Below are 17,300 nucleotides of genomic sequence, written 5' to 3'. Positions count from 1 at the left end.
GGTATCGATGACACGTTGGGTGAAGTTAGGGTCAAATCTATGGGCAGGAGGCTGTTTGTTGCCGGCGCCATCTTTTGTCGCACTCGAAGTCCATCTTGCGCAGGGTTGTGTTAGTGACAAGGGGGTTGTGAGTTGCGGCCGTTGACGAAGACTACGTGTTGCAGCTTGACGGCAACTAAACACGAGTGTTCTTGAAGAAGATGCGAGCAACATGTTGCAATCAGAGCTTCAAAGTAGGCAAAACACCGAAATCACAGAACAGACCAAGACATCGCAACGGGAAACGGAACGGAAGCATTGAGTTGATTAATACTTGCGAAGTGTGTTAAACTTTCTGCATGGCGGGTCGCAATGGAACCACCCTCGAATCACCCAAGACAAAACACACGAGCCAACGTTGCAGGGGAAGAAAGTCAATTCAGATGCTGGTTTATGCCGATGCCGTTGAAGATATACTTAAAGTTGTCGACGGCGAAGTCTTCGCTTGTCTCACGCACACAACTTCTTATGAGATGAGTTCCTCTAGGTAGCGAGCGTCTTTGCTCCCCACCACACTGTTATTTGTCTCTGCCCGAACCTGAGTGGCTGGCTTCAACCACACTTGCGAAGCTAAGATGGAGAACCCGGGGGAACAGGGGGTTTGGATGGGGATACGATGAGAACCTCGGAAGACTGACTAGCCATGGCTCCGCTGACGGAGTCTTTTCGACCGACAAGTTCCTGTCCAGCAGCCGGGTGTCACTGCCGTGTCGCCGTGGGTACGGGGAGAAACGCAGCTTGCAAGAGGTTCCTCACCGCTTGCTGGGTCATGAATCTCGAATCATGATGCCAATGACAGAAGGTCGAGATCCGGCAATTGAACACACATGAAGAGACATAGTTCAGACGACCGCCAGTCTTCAGCATATGTCAAGATGCACATTGTGAGAAGCCCCGATCAAATCGAACGAACCAGTCTCGTCTCATTATAATTCACCCATCACCACCGGACCGTGAAATCATAATTCCTGAAGACGGCACTACAGCAAAGTCTCTTGGGCGAAAGACAACCCAGCTCAGGCGGAGGAAGAACACTCTGCCGGAAAGCGACCTCTCAGCACCCAATTACCGCCACATCTCCCGAACGGCCCCTCCAACTCTCCAAAAACCCCACATCCCAGCGGGTCGCCCTTCTCCATGCGCACGCCAACCGCTGCCCCTCGTCGTCCGGGGTTCGGAAACGAGGGGCAGATGAGAGAGCTTCATTCTTCTCCCCCTTCTCTGGCCTAAAGAGCTTTGCGATGCAAGGTGGAAACTTCTCACAACCATTAGCCAGCTAGGACGGAGCTCCAAGGTACTGCTGCCTCGGTGGGACTACCCGGTAACCCTCGCTCCTAGTCATTCCGAACCGTAAAACCACACGCGACTTTTCTCTTTTTTCCCTCTTCTTCCCTTTTTTTCCCCCATCCCATTTCACGTGTTTCCTCTCTTACATCCTTTCGCGCCTCAGTGACGCATCCAGCCCATGCTCCTGTCGAGAACATCCCGCCTCTTCACACGTCATCGGGCTGCTGCATATACCAGGTCCTTCTCGACAACGCCGCTCAAAATGACCATCCACCACCTCATGATCGGCACCTGGACGCCCCCAGGTGCCATCTTCACCGTCGCCTTCGACGACGAAAACTTCACCCTCGAGCTCGTCAAGCGCACCGAGATCCCCCAGGAACAGCCCATATCATGGATGACCTTCAGCGTGAGTGACTGAACTCTCTCTCCTTTTGGAGTGTCTGTCTGCCATTGACCAATTGGCTTACATAACCTCGTCGACAGCATGACAAGAAGAACCTCTACGGCGCCGCCATGAAGAAGTGGTCCAGCTTCGCGGTCAAGAGCCCCTCCGAGATTATCCACGAGGCCTCTCACGACATGACCCATGACCGTATGCCCACCTTCACCTCATCTCCCAGAAACTCATCACTAACACCCACACCCACAGCTAACGCCGCCCTCTCAACAACAAACACCCGCGCAATATTCCTCCTCGCAGCCCAAAAGCCGCCCTACGCCGTCTACTGCAACCCATTCTACAAGCACGCCTCCCACGGCAACATCTTCTCCGTCTCCCCCACCGGCAAGCTCGAGACCAACGTCCAGAACTACCCCTACGACCCCAACACGGGCATCCACGGCATGGTCTTCGACCCCACGGAAACCTACCTCTACTCCGCCGACCTGACCGCCAACAAGCTCTGGGTCCACAAGAAGCGCGCCCCCGACTCCCCCGAGCTCGACCTCGTCGGCTCCGTCGACGCCCCGGACCCCGGCGACCACCCGCGCTGGGTCGCCCTCCACCCCTCGGGCGCGTACCTCTACGCCCTCATGGAGGCCGGCAACCGCCTCTGCGAGTACGTGATCGACCCCGCCACCAAGCTGCCCGTCTACACCCACCGCGCCTTCCCCCTCATCCCCCCGGGCATCCCCGGCGCCAACAGCAAAATGTACCGCTCCGACGTCTGCACCCTCTCCCACAGCGGCAAGTACCTCTTCGCCACCGCGCGCTCCAACAGCTTCGACGTGACCGGCTACATCGCCGCCTTCAAGCTCGACGACAACGGCCACATCGAGAGGCAGATCTGCCTCAACCCCACCCCGACGAGCGGCGGGCACAGCAACGCCGTCAGCCCGTGCGACTGGAGCGACGAGTGGCTGGCCATCACCGACGACCAGGAGGGCTGGATCGAGATCTACCGCTGGCACGACGAGTTCCTGGGCCGCGTCGCGAGGTTGCGCATCCCTGAGCCTGGTTTCGGCATGAACGCCATCTGGTACGACTAAAGAGAAGGATGGGTAATGTTTGGATATAGAGAGCCCCGGATGCTGGGTTCACACATCACATAAGACAAGAATACAAAAATTTGATGATAACTATTGAATACCAGATTGATGCAATGGTGTGTAATGTGCGCGGCGCCGTTGTATAGGTTACAGAAAAGGCGTACCGTGGTAGCCGCTCAAATTACTATCGATATCATACAAGCACGAAATTCGACGATCCCCTACGCACGTTTCCTCTATTTGTTACCCTTTCTCTTCTTCCGTCTGTTCTTCTTTTTGCTGGCTTGTTGGCCGCCAGTACTTGTGCTCGGCGCTGTACTTGATGCTTCGCCGTGTTCATTCTCGTCGTGTGCCTCGGATTCCTGACTAGACAGGATGTTGGACTGGCTAGTGGTACGCGAGCGGTGGCCAGAGGAGCCCTTAGATCCGTTGTCCTCCGAGTCGGAGCTAGCGGCCTGGATGATGATCTTTCGCACACCACTACTTGTCTCAACCACGTTCTCGCTGATACTACCGCTTCGAACAAGAGGCCTACGCTTGGGAGTCGAAGATCCGTCCTCAATGACGCTGGTGACGCTGGGCGAGTTACTGGCCTTCCCGGGTGAAACAATAATCGTCAAATCCGTGCGGCTGGCCTCGGGACTGCTGCCATTCTCAGGCACAGTCGGAGGCAGGTCCACCTGATCGGCTGCCTTGTCATCTTCGTGGTGAGGTGAGCTGCTGGCGAGCCTGGCTTGAGTGTCGCTCATGCCCGCAACGCCGTAGCTCCTACGCACGGCGTGGACGCCACCCTTGCCGGTAAGCTTGGGTCGGATGAGCGGGGTGTTCTCGTTTTCTTCTTCATGCCTTTCCTCGGATATGTCGCCAGCAACGGAGGCAGGGCGAAGACCGGCAGATGCAGGCGGAGGGCTATGCACCTGGTGCAGGGGTGCACCAGTCTGGACGGGCTTAATCTTGACGGTAGTGGACTTTGTGTTCTTGGGGTTCGATGCGCGGTTCGAAGGACCAAGGTGCTTCAGGTGCTGCTTGGCCTCGTCGAAGGTGGCCTTCACGGGTACGGCGGTCGAGGTCAGACGCCCATCCGGGCCGGCGGAGCTCCTACGCATCAAGAAGGTCGTCATCTTTCCGGGGCTGCTGGACAGGTGCTGAGGCGCGTCGCTCATGGCGCTGACAGAGCCATTGCGCTCGTGGGGAACTTCGCGATCGAATTCGATGAGATCACCGTTCTCGGGAATCACCCGGGGCGACGGCTCGGTGGATCGCTTAATGGGTCGGGCCTTGGGCGCAGGGGTCAAACGGCGGATGGCTTTGTGAACATCAATATAGACATCAGACTCGTCGATGATTTCCCTGTGAACGTGTTAGCACAATATGAGAAGCGCCAGACAAACTACTCACTCTCCAATGAGCTCCTCGATGACGTCCTCGAGAGTGACAACACCGATGGCACCATAATCGGCACCAGGGTACTCGGAAACAAGGACCATGTGGGACTTGCCCTCCTGGAAAAAGTTGACGATGTCCAAGCAGCTCGTCTCGGGGCGTGTCTCGGGAAGGGTGGCGAGAGGGAAGTCCTTGACCTGCAGGGCGTCCTCGGGGTCGTAGGTGATGAGGATCTTGACCAGGAGCATACCGACAAAATCGGTGGGCTTACCAGTGGCGTGAATTGGAATGCGGGAGTAGCCCTCGGACAGAATTATGTCCATGGTCTTCTCATCAAGCACGGTGTCCTCGGCCATGGTGAAAACATCGCCCATGGGGGTCATGACGTTCGCGACAGGCTTTTCCTTCAGGTCCAAAACGGCGCTGATGATGGTGACCTCGTCCTGGTTCAGACGTTCACCGGCCGCGCCAAGAGACTTGTGCAGGGTGACAAGCGTCTTGAGACCGCTCTTCTTGTATGTGGTGCCGTGGTCCTCGCCGAGAGCCCAGTCGAGAAGCTTAGCAATGGGCCAAGCAATGGGCGCCATAAGCCACATGAGCAAGAGCACCGGCTTGGACATGAAGCCACCGATCGGAAGACCGTAACGGACGCAGACGGATTGGGGAACGACTTCGCCGAAAATGACTGCGCAAATGCTTAGCTGATGTTAAGCTCGGAGCCGGGGATTTGTAAAACTTACCGATGAGAATGGTACTGCCAACAACGGCGGTTACACCTCCACCGAGACAGCGGTCCAACACAATAGGTAGCGATTCGTTGACGATGACGTTGGACAATAGCAAAGTAACCAGAACCCAATGCTTTCCCTTCTTGAGCAAATCGTAGACGCGTTTGGCGTTCTTGGATTGGGATTCGTCGGGGTCGCCAGCGAGGACCTGGAGGTAGATGCTATCCTGTCCCATCAGACTGTTTTTGCCAAGGTCAGCAACTAGGTACGGGGGCAATCAGTAATAGGAGTTGGATTAATAACTTACGCAATGGTCAAGCCAGCGAAGGCGCCTCCGGCGAGGACAAGAATCATGGAAGCAACGTAGAGAATCCAGACATCGTCGCCTTCTGCTGGACCCTCGGATTCGCCTTCGCCTCTCGCGTAGATGGGGGCAGCGGCGACTGAAGAGATGCCCAGGGTCAAGGCCCTGGACATCCCAAGGACGCCGGTGCGGATGGTGCCAAAGGAGCCGCCATAGCTTCTCGGCCGTGTCGTGGCCATAGTCAGCTCGTCAATTGAAGAGAGATTCGGTAGTCGTGGTAATAGACGTGGAGAGTGCGAGTGAAGAGGACGCAAGGTCAAGCGCACATTTTATGCGGCGGACGCGGGCAACAGAGAAACGGGGCAGCACGACCTCAGGCTGTAGGTGGATTCTCGGTGCACTCAGGGTGGTTCGGCTCCACTCTGTGTTTACCTGCAGCTGCGGTGCGTACGCAGGTGCACCAGGCAAGGCGGGTGAGCTCCACTGACGAGCCAAGATCGGAAGACCAGGTGGGTGTCAACAGTGGGTGGTGGTTCGAGGCGCGGGTATTGCAGCAGTCGGCAAGCAATGGGGAGCGATGAAGAAGAAAATATCGTAGGATTGTAGGTACGGTAGCTGGGTGTTTGAGGTGTGGGTAGGTATAGACCGGTAGGTAAGTACCGGAGATGGATGAGAATTAAGAAAAAAACAAAAAATCAGAGAGGTCTGTTCAGTGTTTGTCTGTTAGTGGAGGTCGACTGCCACTGCCAGTGCTCGCTGCCGGAAGCTTTCCTCTGTCGGCGGGCAGCCAGCCAATCAAGACCTGCGGAGGCGCACAAGCTTGGCGTCATCAACGGTCGAGGGGGGGCGGGCTGCAGCGATGCGAGGAGCGCGAATGATGCATCATTGCCGCAGTGACCTTCAACCTCCCGCACCGGCACTGGCAGTGGCATGTATCCGCATCTCTGCTGTAGACACAAGGGTTAAATCTGACTGGCATGCACTGTTGGACTTGCGCTGGACGGCTATTCGGCTGGCGCGAGAAACCCAAAAAGCCCATCCTTCGTCTCGCTTGGCCCCCCGCCTTTCTTTTTGGCGCAAGAACGGAACATGTCTCGTCATAAAGCATTTGTGCAGAATCCGGGGTAATTGAGTGTGCTGTGCATACCTGCCTCCCGTCGCTTTGAGTCTTTGCCAAAGCTGACAACCTAAGGTAGCTAAAAGGTAGCTACAGCAGACGACAGACAGACAGCACATGTCTTGGCCAACCTACCAATCCTTATCTCGGGTCGTGCTCTGCATGGACACACGAAAGATAAACAGACACACACGTCTGACAGAGCTAAAGTGCTGACTGACACAAAATCAGAAGCTTTCGACCCGGAGTCATGGTTAACATTCAGTTCGGCGCGATTGGGGCTCCTTGTCAGTGGCCTGTCCCTGACCCCGAGTTCTCGACTTTCAGCGGGCGGCTCTGGACAGCTCGCCAGCAGGTACCTCACCTTAATCGCGTGGTGCAGGGGTACAAAATATGCATCCATGGATGAGATGTCCACAATCCAGGTACATAACGGCTTGCATGCTGTGGCCTGCCTTAAAGTGACCCGACCTTATCTGAGTGTCCACTTACATGAAAAGCGCCCACGTGCCCACTGAGCTGTCCAGACCAAACTGACATGGAGTCAGCGAGTTGTCACCAACCTCGGACCCTGCGTCATTCCCTCACAGACCCTGAGCTGTGAACGATCCCCCTTCTAGAAATCCTCCGCGCCACCTGCTTTTTCTTCTCTTGTGCGTCCCGTCCTTTGCCGGGCTGTGGGTTGTCGCAAGAGTTGCACCAGCCGACGGAGGTATTGAGCCGGGCGAAACCCAATCAGAAACAACGTTGCGTTGCCCGCCTTCTGCCGGCACCCGAGCTCAATCTTGTCAACTCTCTGCAACACGCAATTGTTGGCTCGTTAATGAGACATGGTGGCACAACCTGCATCGGCGAAATTGCCAAAAACCTTGTTGCTCAGGGTTCCCGTCTACCTATCTAGTTAGGCATTCAAATGGCCTTGTCTGAGTTACGTTTTTTCTTGCACTGCCCTGTGCCAACAGTCTCCAACGCGTTCATAGAGCCCCTCAACTCGCCAATAGGATCTCAACCTTTGCCAAGCTCCGCGAACTCGTGGGGGGCCACCTCACATCTCAATGACAGCTCCTGCAGCTGCTCAAGTGGCTCCTCGCAACTGCAACCCACTTGACCTTATTCTCCTCAATTGCGAGCGCCCTAGAGACAAGCTCTCACTTACACACATAATCACTCATCACCACCATCACCACCATCATCACCATCACCACCAACGGCACCTCCTCACAGCCTCACCAGGCTCACATTCAGGATTCCTTCGGCTCGCTGCAAATCCTCCACAACTCCACCACCAATCTCTCCCTTCACACCCAAGATCATGAGAGCTTCATTGCCGCCCTCTGCTCTCCTCTCCTCCCCGTCCAAGCTGGCCACCTGCATGAAGGTGATGTTGATCCCATGCCGTCCCAGCGCCGTTCCGACACCGCCAATCTTGCCCGGCTCGTCATAGTTGTGCAGAACCAGCAGCGTCCCCTGCGGCTGGAACGTCGCACTGAACCGGTCCAGCTTGGAGATGTATATGCTCTGCCCCGACACATATCCCTCAATCACCTGCTCGCCGTCCTCGCCGTGCGACCGCAGAGTCACCAGACTGGCATACACCGCGTTCTTGGCCTCTCCGCTGTGCGTCTCGCTGATGATCATGCCCTTCTCCTTGGCGATGAGGCTGGCGTTGACGATGTTCACGTCTCGCCCGCCAGAGTCGGTGATGGACGACACAAGACCCTTCACCAAAGCTGCGAAGAGCGGCCGGGTGTTGGAGGTGCCTGCTAGGTCGCCTTGGTAGATCAATTCGAACCTCCGACCGCCCACCATGCCGCCTTTGCTGCCGACAAAGTGTTGCGTATACAGCCCGCCCATCTTCTCAACGAGACGTACGAACGGCTGCAGCTTGCGATACTCCTCCGGCATGATCAACGGAGCATTGACGGCCGCCGTTGGGAGACCGCCTCGGAGAATCTCGGCCACCTGGGTGCAAACATCCATCGAGACGTTTTCTTGGGCTTCCACGGTCGACGCTCCCAGATGTGGGGTTGCAACCACCTTCGGGTGCTTGGTCAGTTCGGCTGCCGTCGAATCTGCTTTGGGGGGCTCGGAAGTGAACACGTCGAGACCGGCTCCGGCGATCCAGCCTTCATCCAAGGCTCGCAGGAGTGCTGCTTCGTTGTACACGCCTCCCCGAGCAACGTTCAATACTCGCGCCGTCTTTTTCATTTTTTGAAACTCCTCTTCTTTCAACAGGTCCAGCGTACTGGCCATCAGCGGGGTATGGATCGTCAGGAAGTCGACCACCGGCAAGAGTGTCTGAAGGTCGGCCACGAGCTCGACGTTGGCTTGACGCGCAATCTCGTTGCTGGCGTACGGATCTACCGCCTTCACCTTCATCCCGAGGCCAATGGCCATGCGAGCAACCTTCATACCCACTTTGCCGAGCCCAATGATTCCGAGCGTCTTATTGCCGACTTCGACGCCCACGAGCTTGCCTCGCTCCCACTTGCCGTCTTTCATCGTGGTATCCGCGCGTCCGACGTTACGAGCTGTTGCGAGGAGGAGGGCAATCGTGTGCTCTGCTGCGGCGAGAATGTTGCCCGCAGGCGAGTTGACGACGATGATGCCATGATTGGTGGCGGCGTCCACATCGATGTTATCCACGCCTACGCCTGCTCGGGCCACGACGCGAAGCTTTCTGCCGGCCGCGAGAACGGCAGCGTTCACTTTCGTCTCGGATCGGACAATGAGGGCATGGTAATTGGGAATCGCTTCGACAAGCTCGTCTGCAGACAGGCCAATGCGGTTGTCAACGTCGTACTTGTCCTTCAAAAGAGCAAGGCCATCGGAAGACACTTTCTCAGGGACCAGAATCCGGGGACGGTCGATGGCAAAAGGGGTTATAGTCGAAGCTATCTTTTCGATTGCCGACGGTGCCATTGCAAATATGTGGCACAATGTGCAATACTTGGTTCAATTGGGCTGGCTTGGTACGAAGTGGTTAACACTGACGATGACAGAGCGAAAGCCAGTACTCGCGGGTTACCATCAACTTTATTTCCTCACACACGCGACAGCCGCTAAGCTTTCATACAAAGTAACCCCCTCAAAACCCCTCATAGCAACGTTAACTACGTCTGAAGTCCAGGGAGCTACAAAGAGCGGGAAGCTGCATGTCTCGTTCGGATCCGAGGAGAGCTATTCCGAGGTGGCAGTGACTCGTGAGGCGATATCGAGCCCCTCCACGCAGTCAATGGCAGCCCCCCAGCTAATGGTATGTGCTAATAGGAGCTGCACTATCACGTTGCAAGGCGAACAGACGCGGGTTCAAGAGCACACCCTACCTATGACGAGGCAGAATCGCCCGGCGATACACCAAGATGCGACGGTTTAGAGTGTAAGTTGGGCGTGAGGACGCGCGACCCCTCACTTCCCCCACGTTCTACTACTGTAGCGGCATCCCGCCCCCGCATCTTCACTGGTCAGCCTGAGGAGATCGATGTCTGGGGCAGCGGTCTGCTTGCGGCCATTGATGCTGGCTGAGTCAATTGCGGTAAGCGCTGCCGGTGCCCTACACGTTGGAGGAGCAGCCTCATTGCAACTTGAAGAAGCAGTCGGAAGGGATCCGGCCATGTCGTCGAGGGTCTCGGTTTTCGCGATTGGTGGATGTTTCTGTGAGCTGGAATCACAATATGCATCTCTAGGGTCTTCCCTACAAAAGATGAGGACCTGGATGGGAGACTTGACTCTACTCCAGTGATCGTCATCTTACCGTACTGAGGATGCGTGATTAAAAATCGCCGTGCTCGGAGTTTATGCTAACAGTGACAATTCAATCAATAGCAGATTGTGACCCAAAAGGTTTGGTCCTCGGAGTCCGAAGTTGGAGCGATTTAGTAGAATCGTAGACGTGTCAAGGAGCCCATAACCCAATGAACCAATTCTGAAAGTTGGCCTCTTTTTTGAGGGGGGAGTTGCCTGGAGTGATAAAGAAGCCAGGTCAGCAGGTCTTGCGTTTCTTCAATATTGACTATGGTAGGCAGCATTTTAGTTCTAAATGCCGTGTGTAGGCACCGGTCATTCTGATGCAGTCACATTTGTCTGCTGGGCATGCGATTGATCACCATTGGATGGAAATCCCGTTGCCTGCGTGCCGGGGCTGTTGATGATATCAAAATGACAGAATTTCACCACATTGAGGAAATCCGATTCGAGTACGAGATTGAATCTTAGATCCGTTATCTGATGTTTATTTGGTTCTTCCACACAGAACCTTCCTTCTTCCAAACTATACTGGCAGGTCAGAGCGTGCTGTGGCCAAGACCGCCGCCAAGCCTTGCGCCTTTTGGGTTGTTGTAACGACGTGTTTCCTCTGGTCTGGGCTGATTGAAAGACGGAGAAGTGAGCTGCGATTGAGACGTGTATGAAGGTCAAATAAACCGAGAACAAAACGCTTTGAAGGCATTGAGTGTTACATGTGTAAGTGGTCCAGTGACAATTCGGTAGGCCACTGAGTGGCACCTGTCAGATGCTACCGCCACCTGTCCGGCCATTCCCGTCTGCTAGGCACTTTGCAGTATTTCCGCAGCCGTCCAGTGGCCAGTGCAAGCTGAGAGGTGAAAGCCACAGCGAATAGGACCCCACCTCCACTGCCGTCATCACTGCCTTAGGCAGGGACGATTTGTACAGTCTCGACCCCCAGTTGCCCCTTACCTGGCTGGTATCAGCGCCGCGTGGATACGGTTAATTCATAATATTAATCCCAGGCACACGACGTTCAAGACCCAACCGACAGGTCATCTTTGCGATCTTGCGCCCTCCCCTTTCTCCGATCACACCTGCTACGACTACAACACCTCGCCCGCCGATTTGCAACTCCAATCGCTCGCCTCAATCCGAACAACCCATCCTTCAACTCGCGCATTCGAACAAAGGCCACCATGTCTCGAAGACCGCCGCCCAATCCCGCCGCCGAAAGAGCGGCCCAAAACTCGCAGACCATCAAGAGCCTGTTGAAGCTGGAGTGCAACAAAGTCTGTTCTGACTGCAAGAGAAACAAACGTGAGTCTTATCCCGTTGTCTGATCCCCGACTACCTCAAGTCTGCCCGCTGACTCTCGCGCTACGACAGACCCGCGATGGGCCAGTTGGAACCTCGGTGTCTTTATCTGCATTCGTTGTTCGGGCATCCACCGCGGCATGGGCACACACATCAGCAGAGTCAAGTCCGTCGACCTCGATTCCTGGACCGACGAACAACTCCAGAGCATCCTCAGTTGGGGCAATGCGCGCGCAAACAAGTACTGGGAGGCCAAGCTGGCGCCCGGCCACGTTCCCTCCGAATCCAAGATTGAGAACTTTATCCGCACCAAGTACGAGCTCAAGAGATGGAAAATGGACGGCCCCATTCCCGATCCCGCCACCCTGGACGCCGACGGCGACGACGATGTTCCCCTGAGCATTGTGAAGGAGAAGCAGAACGTGGAGAGGCGGGAGTCGGTTCGCAAGAGTTCGGTTGGCAAGTCTGCCGCCCCTCCCAGGAGCATCGCTGCCCCGCAGCCGCAGGTCGATCTTATCGGCGGTGATCCCATCCCCCGGGCAAGCACCGCCGGCCCGCAGCCCGGAAAGGTCGTCCCTCCCAAGTCTGATCCGGCTCCCCCCAAGGCCACGAGCACGAAGGATTCGCTGTTGGGCCTGGACTTCTTCGGAGAGCCCGCTGCTCCGCCACGACCTGCTAGCACCAACAACGCCGGCGGCATGGGAGCCCCCTCCAGGCCAGACCTCAAGCAGTCGATCCTGTCGCTCTACGCCTCTGCCCCGAAGCCACAACCTCAGCAGCAACAAGCCCCTCAGGTCCCAGGTGGGCAGTTTGGCAGCATGCCTTCTCCCACCTTTGGCCAGCAGCAACAGCAGCAGTCCTTTGGTGGCATGAACGACGCCTTCAGCAGCCTCAGCTTCTCCAACACCACCAGCCCCAAACCCGCCGCAGCCGACCCGTTCGCCAGTTTAGCCAGTCCCGTCAGCAGCAGATCCCCGCCCCCAGCTTCCTCGAACGCCTTTGGTGGCCTCGGCGGAGGCAGCTTCTTCGACTCCAAGCCCGCCGCCGCTCCCGCCCCTCAACACCAGAAGCAACCATCAAACAGCGGCTTCGGTGGATTTGGCTGGTCCAGCTCCCCTGCCCCAGCACCCGCTCAGCAACCAAAGCCCACCCAGCCAGCATCCTCTGGCATGGGAGACCTGTTCGATCTCTCCTCGCCCTCTCAACCCGCCGCCGCCCCTAGCCCTGCTCCCGCCGCCGCTTCCAGCTCCGTCTTCAACCTCTCGAGCCAGCCAAAGGCTCCGTCTCCTGCGCCCAACCCAACAGCGGCTGCCACGAGCACCATCAATTCAGGCAACTGGTCAGGTTCTGACGTGTGGGGATCCAACGCATGGAGCACACCTGATACTTCCGCGGCGGCAGCGCCCGCTCCTGTGAAGGCCCCGGAGGCTCCCAAGCCCTCTGGTGGTTTCGGTGGCAGCGCCGATATTGGCGGATGGGGTGCCTCTGGCTCGTTTGCCAGCACGCCCATCGTTCCCGGAGCATCTGGTGGATTCAGCACGGCGCCCAAGGTTGCGGCCGACGAGGAGTTTGGAGGATGGACGAGCAGCACGACCCCGGCCGCCGGATCAGGATCAGCCAAGCCCATCGGCGGCAACGAGGATCTGTTTTCCAACGTCTGGCAGTAAATGGACGGAACGTAGTGGAGTTGCAGAGCTATTTGCGGCCAAGGCGGGAGATTCAAGAGCCCTGGAGCGTTTCGTCACCAGTCTATAAACATTTCAAAGTAAGGGATGGCATCACGGACACGCGGACGGGGAGGTTTCATGTGACATGTCTGTATTTCGGATGCAAAAGCGTCATAGATGAATACTCTTTTTCTTTATTTTGCAAATAAGACTGAGCAAGCCAAGTTGAACATTCATGATACCATATAATGTATTGTGTGCAGTACTACAGTAAGTACAATCGGCCAGTCAATAGTCATCGTGCTATTCCCCCAAAGTGTCCAAAAAAAGAGAAAAACTCCGGTATCCATGCGCGCAGGGTATTTGAACGTCCACGCCCAACGTCCTCGCCATCATAACAAAGTTTTGCTCGCCGTATGTTCTCTTACGCGGTCTCCATTGCGCCGTCGAGAGGGTCCGTCTTTCCAGCCCACGGTGACCTCCGGAAATCAGTGCAGCCGGCGCCGTGTTTCGTCTTCCGCCCAGTGGTCATCCTCCTGTCGTTTCTCTTGGGTCTGTTGATCATGTCCCGCCCTGGTCTATCGTACCACACCAGAGAACAAAGAAAACACGCCCCGCCTTTTCCCGTCCAAAGAATCGTTTCGAAGTCATTTCTTTCAAAAGAAGAGTTTGGAGATGTAAAACAGGACGATAAAGATGCCGATGATGATGCCCGACAGCTTGAGGATGGCGACCTTGTTGCCGGAGGCGGCCATGCGGGTTAAGCGGCCGGCGGAGCCCTTGAGCTGGGTCGACATGGAGGAAAAGGTTTCGGACTGCGCGGAGGGGGCGGGACGTTAGCGATTATGTCTCTGGCGGTTTTCACACGCGGAAAAGGGGAGAGCGAGGGTAGCAGCAGCAGGGGGCCGGACGTACAGTGCTGTCGATGACTTCGTGGGCGCGCGCGTTGTCGTAGATGTCGACAGTGACACCGCGGAGGGCGGAGACCTTGGCGGAGAGCTCGTCCAGGCGGGCGTTGTTCTGGCGCTCGCGCTCGTAGGCTTCTGACATTTTTGCGGTTTTTTGGTTTGGTGGTGTTTTTGGTTTCGGGACGGATAGGGGGTCGAGCGGGTGCGATCACGGCGTTCGTGCGCTCACAGAGAGTTCAAGGCCGGAGAGTATCGGAGAGGTCTGGTCGGGACGCCGTCGGGCTCGGCGATGAGGGATTACGTTCCGGTTTGGAGGTCGACTGCGGCGGGATCGCTTCGTCGTCGTTGTCGGTGTCGCAGGACGTACTATCGCCTCCCGCGCAGGTTGGAGTAGTCTTGGGTTGTGGCGGTGTTGTTGGGGAAGCGGTGCGCAGATGTACTTTTCTTCCCTTGCCCAGCTGATGGTCTCGTTTGTTTCGCGCGGTCCTTAGGTCTGTAGGGTTGGGAGTTGTCAAAGGGGGTTGCGGCGGGCGTGGTTGGTGTTTAGCTGGCGGCGAAACAATGACGATGGCCGGCCCGGGCGTTCTGAGAGGCCAGTCGAGGCGAGCGAGGCTGGACGGGCACCTCACTCTTCGTCGCTGCTGCAGACCACCACGGGGGCGGCGGGATTGACGGGGGCCTAGAATCCCGGGTAGGTAGGTTCCTAGCTGCTTACGCTGAGCATAGGGGAACCTAACCTTGAAAGGGTCAGGTCCAGTGTCACTGCTCGGATCGGTACCCTTGCTGGTGGGGGTTTGCGCGTCAGTTCCTGCGCCACAGTGGCCATGGGCCACACGGCCCCCCGAACCCGAGCCAGCAGCGGTGCCCCCTCCATTTTGTCTGGTCCAGTGCTGCGTGCACCGCGAGCCACTGGACGTCAGTACCCCGCGAATTTTGCACTAGAGGCGGCAATTACCTCACTGTCAGCGCCGCAAGGTACCACTGCCACTGGACCGTAGCAGTGACATGGAAAATGGAGGGCTGAAAAAGTGACGGGAGCTTACTGGACACTTTTTTCCGTTCTGTCTCTTCCGGCGATCCCAGAGCTGGCTGCATGTTGTCAGCTGGCACCCCAATCCCCAGACGAAACATAAACATCGTGAAAAGAGCAAGATGCACCAGCTGGCTTATTCCTTGAGAAGCCGGGAGCCCAGCAACATGCCTTTTATGAAGCAAGCCCCGTAGCATCGTCCAATGGCTGCATGTTTAATCTAAGGTAGTTCGGCCGAACAAGTAATGAAATTGAAGAAAGCAATAAAAAGGTTAGAAAGCAAGGAAGACAAAAGCCATTAAGAGTGCCGTGTCCCGGCGCCCACGGCCTCTGCCCGACGAACGAGAGAGCCAAGCCCAACACCACAATCAGAGCTCCCCCTCCTCCCAAACAAGGCGAAAAGAAGAGGCGCAGGCCTGCCTAGGCGGCTCTTCACCTATCGGACCCCACTAAATCACTATTACGTGGAGCTGTGGACTCGCTCTTCGGGTCAGTGGTCATCACAGACAGGCGCAGCTGCGGAACCGTCGAAAGTACGGATACACTACGCATGTACCTTGACCTTGGACCTTGGACCTCCCACCTAGGACCTGCCTTCCTAAGGTAATCACCTCCAAATACCCATCCAGGCACCTCTTCGTGTCCGTGAACGCCGTCTTCCTTCAACTTTTTTTCTCCTCAACCTCTCTTCCTCTCCGAAGGAAACGACGCCGACTCTCCCGTACTCTCGCGCCGTCAAGCATCATCGTCATGGGCCTCCACAACCCGCTGCCGTCGTCTATGGCGTGTAAGTCCACCTTTTTCTTCCTGCCCTGTGCCGGTGATCCCGCGCCCCGGCGCTTCGCCCGTCATCACGACGAGAACACACGAGCTGACTCCCCTCTCTCAAACAGCGGAATGCAAAAAGTGCGGCAAGATCTTGACCTCCTTCATCGATCCGCGTCAAGCGTTCAGTCCCGACAAGATCATTCCACCCTCGATCCTCGCCAACGCAAAGGTGAGCCATATTCCACACCCCGCCCTCCCGCGATCCTTCCTCCCCGCCTTGGCGCACAAACGCCAGCAGGAGGCCTCCCGAGAAAACGCCCTCCCCTAAGAAAGAGAACCACAGTAGAATACAGATTGCTGATTTAATCCCCGCGGAACAGGGCCTCGCGATCCTCACAGTCCTCAAGGCAGGCTTCCTCGGCTCCGGCCGTTTCGGCAGCGGTCTCGTCGTCTCGCGCCTCCCCGACGGATCATGGAGTGCGCCAAGCGCAATCGGCACCGCAGGTGCGGGCTTTGGCGGACAGATCGGCTTCGAGCTCACTGACTTCGTCTTCATCCTCAACGACGCCAGCGCCGTCAAGACGTTCGCCCAGGCCGGCTCCCTCACCCTCGGCGGCAACGTCTCCATCGCTGCCGGTCCCGTCGGCCGCAACGCCGAGGCAGCAGGCGCCGCCTCCCTCAAGTCCGTCGCCGGAATCTTCTCCTACTCCAAGACCAAGGGCCTGTTCGCCGGCGTCTCGCTCGAGGGCTCCGTCATCATCGAGCGCCGCGACGCCAACGAGAAGCTCTACGGCACCCGCTACACCGCCGCCCAGATCCTCACCGGCAGCGTCCGCCCGCCCTCCCAGGCCGCGCCCCTCATGAACATTCTCAACTCGCGCGCTTTCAACGCCGGCCGCACGGGCCAGGCCGACGACGCCATGTACAACGACGTCCCCGTCTACGACCAGGGTCACGATGACGTAGTATGGAACGGTCGCCGGGGAAGTGGATACGGCGAGGGGGAGTTCAACAACAACCGCAGCAGCATGTACGGCGGCGGCGCCGGCGGTGCCAGCGAGTTTGGCGGACCGAAGCGATCCAGCACGTGGCAGGACGACGTCTACGACCGACCTACCGGCGACACCGGCTTCGGCGGAGTTTCGCGCTCCAACACGTTCGCGTCAAGAGGGGCCGACAGCTACGTCTACAGAGACAACCCGTCCCCCAACTTTGGTGCAGTGTCGGATCAGAAGACAGGCCCGCCCGGCAGACCTGCGGCGCCGAAGCCCAACTTTGCGTCCAAGACTGCTATGCTGAAGAAGAACGAGGCCGTGGCGCTGTTCACTTTCGAGGCTGACCAGCCCGGTGATCTTGGCTTCAAGAAGGGCGATGTCATTACGGTGCTGAAGAAGACTGAGAACGAGACTGATTGGTGGTATGTATCTCTCGAATTTCCATTCACACACATGGCGAAGACTGACAACCTGCGCAGGACTGGCATGATTGGAACGAGGCACGGCATCTTCCCCAGCAACTATGTCAAGCTGAAGGAATAA

At 57.1% G+C, this 17,300-nt stretch overlaps 6 protein-coding genes across 6 annotated transcripts; 3 read left to right on the top strand and 3 right to left on the bottom strand.

Annotated features, from left to right (window-relative positions):
• Positions 1–1,588: 1,588 nt before the first annotated feature.
• On the top strand, positions 1,589–2,817 carry CGCA056_v003695 (Carboxy-cis,cis-muconate cyclase; the record flags this gene model as incomplete). Its single annotated transcript, XM_037318952.1, has 3 exons — positions 1,589–1,735; positions 1,813–1,921; positions 1,979–2,817. 3 exons carry the CDS (start codon positions 1,589–1,591, stop codon positions 2,815–2,817), a joined length of 1,095 nt encoding a protein of 364 aa, XP_037182611.1.
• A 236-nt stretch (positions 2,818–3,053) lies between these two features.
• MAM3 lies at positions 3,054–5,471 on the bottom strand (the record flags this gene model as incomplete). The annotated part of the gene is made up of 4 exons (XM_037318951.1): positions 3,054–4,167; positions 4,216–4,885; positions 4,941–5,167; positions 5,236–5,471. The coding sequence occupies 4 exons, from the start codon at positions 5,469–5,471 to the stop codon at positions 3,054–3,056; spliced, it is 2,247 nt and encodes a 748-aa protein (XP_037182612.1).
• A 2,096-nt stretch (positions 5,472–7,567) lies between these two features.
• On the bottom strand, positions 7,568–9,271 carry CGCA056_v003693 (D-3-phosphoglycerate dehydrogenase 2; the record flags this gene model as incomplete). The annotated part of the gene is made up of 1 exon (XM_037318950.1): positions 7,568–9,271. The coding sequence occupies one exon, from the start codon at positions 9,269–9,271 to the stop codon at positions 7,568–7,570; it is 1,704 nt and encodes a 567-aa protein (XP_037182613.1).
• A 2,000-nt stretch (positions 9,272–11,271) lies between these two features.
• On the top strand, positions 11,272–13,056 carry CGCA056_v003692 (Uncharacterized protein; the record flags this gene model as incomplete). The annotated part of the gene is made up of 2 exons (XM_037318949.1): positions 11,272–11,392; positions 11,462–13,056. The coding sequence occupies 2 exons, from the start codon at positions 11,272–11,274 to the stop codon at positions 13,054–13,056; spliced, it is 1,716 nt and encodes a 571-aa protein (XP_037182614.1).
• Positions 13,057–13,712: 656 nt separating this feature from the next.
• On the bottom strand, positions 13,713–14,106 carry sft1 (Protein transport protein sft1; the record flags this gene model as incomplete). The annotated part of the gene is made up of 2 exons (XM_037318948.1): positions 13,713–13,871; positions 13,972–14,106. 2 exons carry the CDS (start codon positions 14,104–14,106, stop codon positions 13,713–13,715), a joined length of 294 nt encoding a protein of 97 aa, XP_037182615.1.
• Positions 14,107–15,744: 1,638 nt separating this feature from the next.
• On the top strand, positions 15,745–17,300 carry CGCA056_v003690 (SH3 domain-containing protein; the record flags this gene model as incomplete). The annotated part of the gene is made up of 4 exons (XM_037318947.1): positions 15,745–15,781; positions 15,888–15,991; positions 16,143–17,179; positions 17,237–17,300. The coding sequence occupies 4 exons, from the start codon at positions 15,745–15,747 to the stop codon at positions 17,298–17,300; spliced, it is 1,242 nt and encodes a 413-aa protein (XP_037182616.1).

This window comes from Colletotrichum aenigma (genome assembly GCF_013390185.1).
Source record: "Colletotrichum aenigma strain Cg56 chromosome Unknown KSG_Cg56_contig02, whole genome shotgun sequence".
Taxonomy (NCBI): domain Eukaryota; kingdom Fungi; phylum Ascomycota; class Sordariomycetes; order Glomerellales; family Glomerellaceae; genus Colletotrichum; species Colletotrichum aenigma.
Note: the sequence above shows the minus strand (reverse complement) of the source record. Positions and strands in the feature narration are given on the sequence as shown.